General features: G+C 35.6%; 1 protein-coding gene across 2 annotated transcripts in view; it reads right to left on the bottom strand.

Moving 5' to 3' along the window:
- LOC107705316 (S-arrestin-like) overlaps positions 1 to 2,921 on the bottom strand; it is a 31,469-nt gene extending 28,548 nt beyond the window's left edge. The window contains exons 1-2 of one of the 2 annotated variants that reach the window (XM_016508571.1): positions 2,665 to 2,920; positions 2,297 to 2,357 (exon numbers count right to left, since the gene is read on the bottom strand). In XM_016508571.1, the coding sequence (XP_016364057.1) occupies positions 2,297 to 2,344 (48 nt within the window). In that variant the 5' untranslated portion in view covers positions 2,345 to 2,357; positions 2,665 to 2,920. Of the gene's footprint in view, positions 1 to 2,296; positions 2,358 to 2,664 lie in introns of both variants that reach the window. The other variant, XM_016508570.1, reaches the window with a different exon arrangement.
- Between the last annotated feature and the right edge of the window lie 2,009 nt (positions 2,922 to 4,930).

Below are 4,930 nucleotides of genomic sequence, written 5' to 3' on the forward strand. Positions count from 1 at the left end.
CCTATTAAACATCTTATAGATTTTAAAATCTTGCTAATTACTTATAAAGCCCTGAATGGTTTAGCACCTCAGTATTTGAACGAGCTCTTATTGCATTATAGTCCTCCACGTCCGCTGCGTTCTCAAAACTCTGGTCATTTGATAATACCTAGAATATCAAAATCAACTGCGGGCGGCAGATCCTTTTCCTATTTAGCGCCCAAACTCTGGAATAACCTACCTAACATTGTTCGGGAGGCAGACACACTCTGTCAGTTTAAGCTAGATTAAAGACCCATCTCTTCAATCTGGCTTACACATAACACACTAATACGCTTCTAATATTCAAATCCGTTAAAGGATTTTTAGGCTGCGTTATGAACACTTCCCATAACACCTGGTGTACTTGCTACATTGTTAGAAGAATGGCATCTACGCTAATATTAGTCTGTTTCTCTCTTATTCCGAGGTCACCGTAGCCACCAGATCCAGTCCGTATCCAGCCCAGATGGTGGATCAGCACCTAGAGACAACCTCTACAGCCCTGAATTTCAGCGGAGACCAGGACAACTAGATGAGCCCCAGAGACGGATCCCCAGTGAATACCTTGTCTCCTAGACAGCCATCGGGACAAGACCACTGAACCAGATGAGCCCTCTGCACAATTTAACTTTGCTGCAGCATGGATCAACCTGCTGGTTCATCTGGCCAGAGGAGAACTGGCCTCCCGACTGAGCCTGGTTTCTTCCAAGGTTTTTTTTCGCCATTCTGTCACCGATGGAGTTTTGGTTCCTTGCCACTGTCGCCTCTGGCTTGCTTAGTTGAGGACACTTCATTTTTCAGTGATATCGTCGGCTTGATTGCACAGATAATATTTAAACTGAACTGAGCAGGACGATGACATCACTGAATTCAATGATGAACTGCCTTTGGTCGCAAGACCGTGACAATGGTCGTCTTTGAACCTCTCTCACTGTATGACACAACCCGATTAGGGGCCACGATGACAATCGCCGTGATTGTTTCACGATGCCAATCTTTCATCTGGGACAGCTGAAAATCATGCAGTGTGTTTCGGGCTTAATGCTTTGTTTACCACTAGCGCATGCTGATAACGTTTTATTCTTCTATAGTAACATGCATCATAGCTAAGACAAGAACACATCAATGCTTCTTGTGTCCATTGGATATCTGCTTTGTTAACTCCCTTCAAATTATTAGTTCAATCAAAAATGAAAATTGTGTCATCATTTACTTACCCCCATGTTGTTCTAAACCAATAATACATTAGTACGTCTTTGATGAGGATATTTTTAACGAAACCTGAGAGATTTCTGTCCTCTCATTGTAAGTGCATTCAGATAAAATTTAACACTTCAGAAGAAAAAAAAAATCATAAAGACATTGTAAAATGTGTATATTTATTATGTACTGCGTACTGTGTATATTTATTATGTATATATAAATACACACACATACAGTATATATATTTAAAATATTTACATGTATTTACATGCATATATATATATATTAATATAATTTATATTATATATAAACATATTTAATATAAAAACATAACATTTTTTTCTTAAATATACACAAGCATGTGTGTGTATTTATATATATATAGTAAATATACACAGTACACACATATATTATGCACACAAAAACGTTTATTTTGGATGCGATTAATCGCGATGAATCTTTGGACAGCACTACTTTAAATTGTGACAACCAAGATTTAACATTTGGACCTTTTCTGCCGAAGAAAAACAACTGAATAAATCATTTTCATTTTCTCAAATTTTTCTCAAATAATCACATTAACTAATTTGTAAAAGCTTATTATTCATGTTACTATAACAAAAATGAAACAAACAAACAAACTTTTTTTTTTCCTTTAATCTATTTTTGTAGTTTATTAAACTACAAACCAACAAAGGTCCCAAGCTAGCAATGCCTATGGAGCATCTTTAACTGTTTTTTTTTTCTTTTTCTTTTGAAATATACTTTTGAAATTTGGTCTATTCAATTGTATTTAATTGTTATTGCTTCAAAATCATTAAATCATACAAATCAGGGTATAAACTCTATTTACGCATAACTCAAATTTGGTAACAGGTTTGCAAAAACTTTACAGAAAATGAACAGAAAATAAAGCGGCTAGTAATTAGTTAATCTTCCTGATGTTGACTATGAATATTTAAGGTCCTTGTTTCAATGACCATTTGAAGAAAAAAAGAAAAGGCAGATATTTTTTTTTAATTACTATATTAATATACTATATATATCCACCTGTGTAGTTATGTTAACTTACCGACTTGTCCTTGGATATTTTCTTGAAGACGATATGTTTTGGGCTCATAGTTGTTTAGAAACTTGAACACAATAATAAAAAAGCAAAAGATTAATGCTTAAATAATGTAATAACATTTTGTAATATAAACCTAACTTCAACAATCATTGCATGTTAGTCACTGGCTTTTATTACATAAAAAGTCCTTCAAGCTATACTTTACAATAATGTTCTTCATATATCATCTAGTAAACCTGCAGTCTTAATCAAGACTTTCCAATATACATAACGGTGACATAAAATCTAAATCACTCATTATTATACCCTATGTCCCAAATAACACCCACCAGTGGGTCCTTTAAATTCTACACCCATTATGAATTTCATACCTGGTAGTGATGATTTCGAATAATATGTGAGGTCTGAAGCTTGAGGATAGAAAGAGCAGTGGGGAGGAGCTGGTATTTGTACCCAGGATGTGTATTGCCCAACTAATCAGGTTAGCAGGGTTATAGCTAAAATCCCCTTCACCCATTCTCCAGCTTTCCCAAATAGACAGATGGATACAAACAGATACCTAGCCATGCTTAATGCAGGTGCTATACCTGCCTGAGCGGATTGGGTCGGTTCCCTTGGTCAGCACTGGGGGAGATTACTAGGCACTGACACTTTGGACACGAGGAGCAACACTTTTGTCAGGATCAAGTCACGTGCTGAAAACTGAGGTCTATTTAGTGGGGCTTGTGAATAAACAAGTCATGTTTAATTTATCTTATCCAGATAAATTGAGACAATGGTTGAGACTTACAGGGTGAGAAATTTCAGCATATGTAGCTAAATCTTATCAGAGTCAAAAATAGAATTATAATTGAGTTTATAAAACAATTGTATTTGCACATTGTAACTGAAGTACTAATAAATAATCAGCATAATCAATCAAATAAACAATAAAATTAAAAGTCTTAGTAACAGTATAATATACAGTACTTACATACAATTGGGCAGGAATGTTTATCATTAAAAAGAGATTTAATCAAAAGGAGAAGATTCTCAGGCATGTTAATCATTGATAGTGCTTCAGTTATAATCCCAGACTGTCAGTGTAAGCAGTGTAAAACCCAAGGAAGCTGAGGAGGGATTATCGCCATGAAAGACATGAAGTAATTGTTATCTCATTCGGGATTATTTCCAGCCATAGTTATTGTGCACGTACACTCATGAAAACAAGTGCAGACTGAAGCAAACAATCTGAGTATGCATATGTAAACTATAAATGTGTTTGAATGTTCATTATAGCATACAGTTTACAAAAAAGTGACTTCCTTTAACATTAAATATTTCTCATGCTAATTTAGTTCTGAGTATTAAAAGATTTAAAAATCCCTGATCCCACTTTGTGGTCCTTTGATATAATTTTTACTTCCATTTGATGTTTTTATTTATTTATTAATTTGTTTATTTTTATTTTTATTTTTTGCCACAGAATATGTAATATTTGATTGTTTTACATGTTTCCCCCCTCACTAAGTGATGGACAGCTGAAGATAGGCAAGGAAAGGAAATGTGACATGTGGCCAAGTATGGTGTCCCATACTCGGAATTTGTGCTCTGCATTTCACTCATCCAAGTGCACACACACAGCAGTGAGTAGAGAAGCGCGCACACACACGCACACACACGCACACACACACACACACACAGACAGAGCAGTGGGCAGCCATTTTTTGCTGTGGCACCATGGGGAGCAGTTGTGGGTTCGGTGCCTTGCTCAAGGGTCTCACCACAGTCGTTGTATTGAAGGTGGAAGAGAGCGCAGTACATTTACCCTCCCACCTACAGTCCCTGCTGGTACCGAGATTGGAACCCACAACCTTTGGGTTACAGTTGAGCTTTGTTGAACTGCACAGCCAATCTTGTCGAAGCGATATGACATTTGGGCCAATCACAATATTGCTGACCCAAATATTTTCATAAATAACACATTACTCAGATTCTAACTATTATTTGTTTTTATTTCTTAGACCTTCCCTTGTCAATAATGTTAAATAAACAATTGATTAAATAAAGTATATAAAACATTGCTATTTATCATTTCTTTATATATTTAATGCACTGTAAATGGAGCATGTCTGGAACCTCCTTTTTTGTTTCTTCAGGGATGTTAATCATCTCCACAACTTTTAACTTTATGGATGAAAAAGCAAACAATGTGCCAATCAGATAGTACTTGTAGGCTGAAAATAGCCTAACATTTTGTGTCAGGATTTGGAACATACTGTATAAATTGGTACTCAAACTGCTAAATATGCATGAGCAATGAATTATCATGTTCATCTGTTATAATTCTCAACATTCTATTGTATACCCACCTATTTCCACTTAAACAATTTATATTGTAATCAATGTAATTGTAAAGTTTATAAAGTTTAGTGTGAAGTTTATTGCCATAAAAGGGTACTTTTTTTTCAGTTTTTACATGGTTAGGAAAAAAATAATGGCTAAAAAAGAGAACAATAATAATTATAATTCCTTACATTTATATAGCGCTTTTCTGGGCACTCAAAGCGCTTTACACAGAAGGGGGGAATCTCCTCAACCACCACCAGTGTGCAGCAGGGCCGGACTGGGACGCACTTTCAGGCCGGGCAATCTCAC

Source organism: Sinocyclocheilus rhinocerous, unplaced genomic scaffold (genome assembly GCF_001515625.1).
Source record: "Sinocyclocheilus rhinocerous isolate Xijiao unplaced genomic scaffold, SAMN03320098_v1.1 scaffold2279, whole genome shotgun sequence".
Lineage (NCBI taxonomy): Eukaryota > Metazoa > Chordata > Actinopteri > Cypriniformes > Cyprinidae > Sinocyclocheilus > Sinocyclocheilus rhinocerous.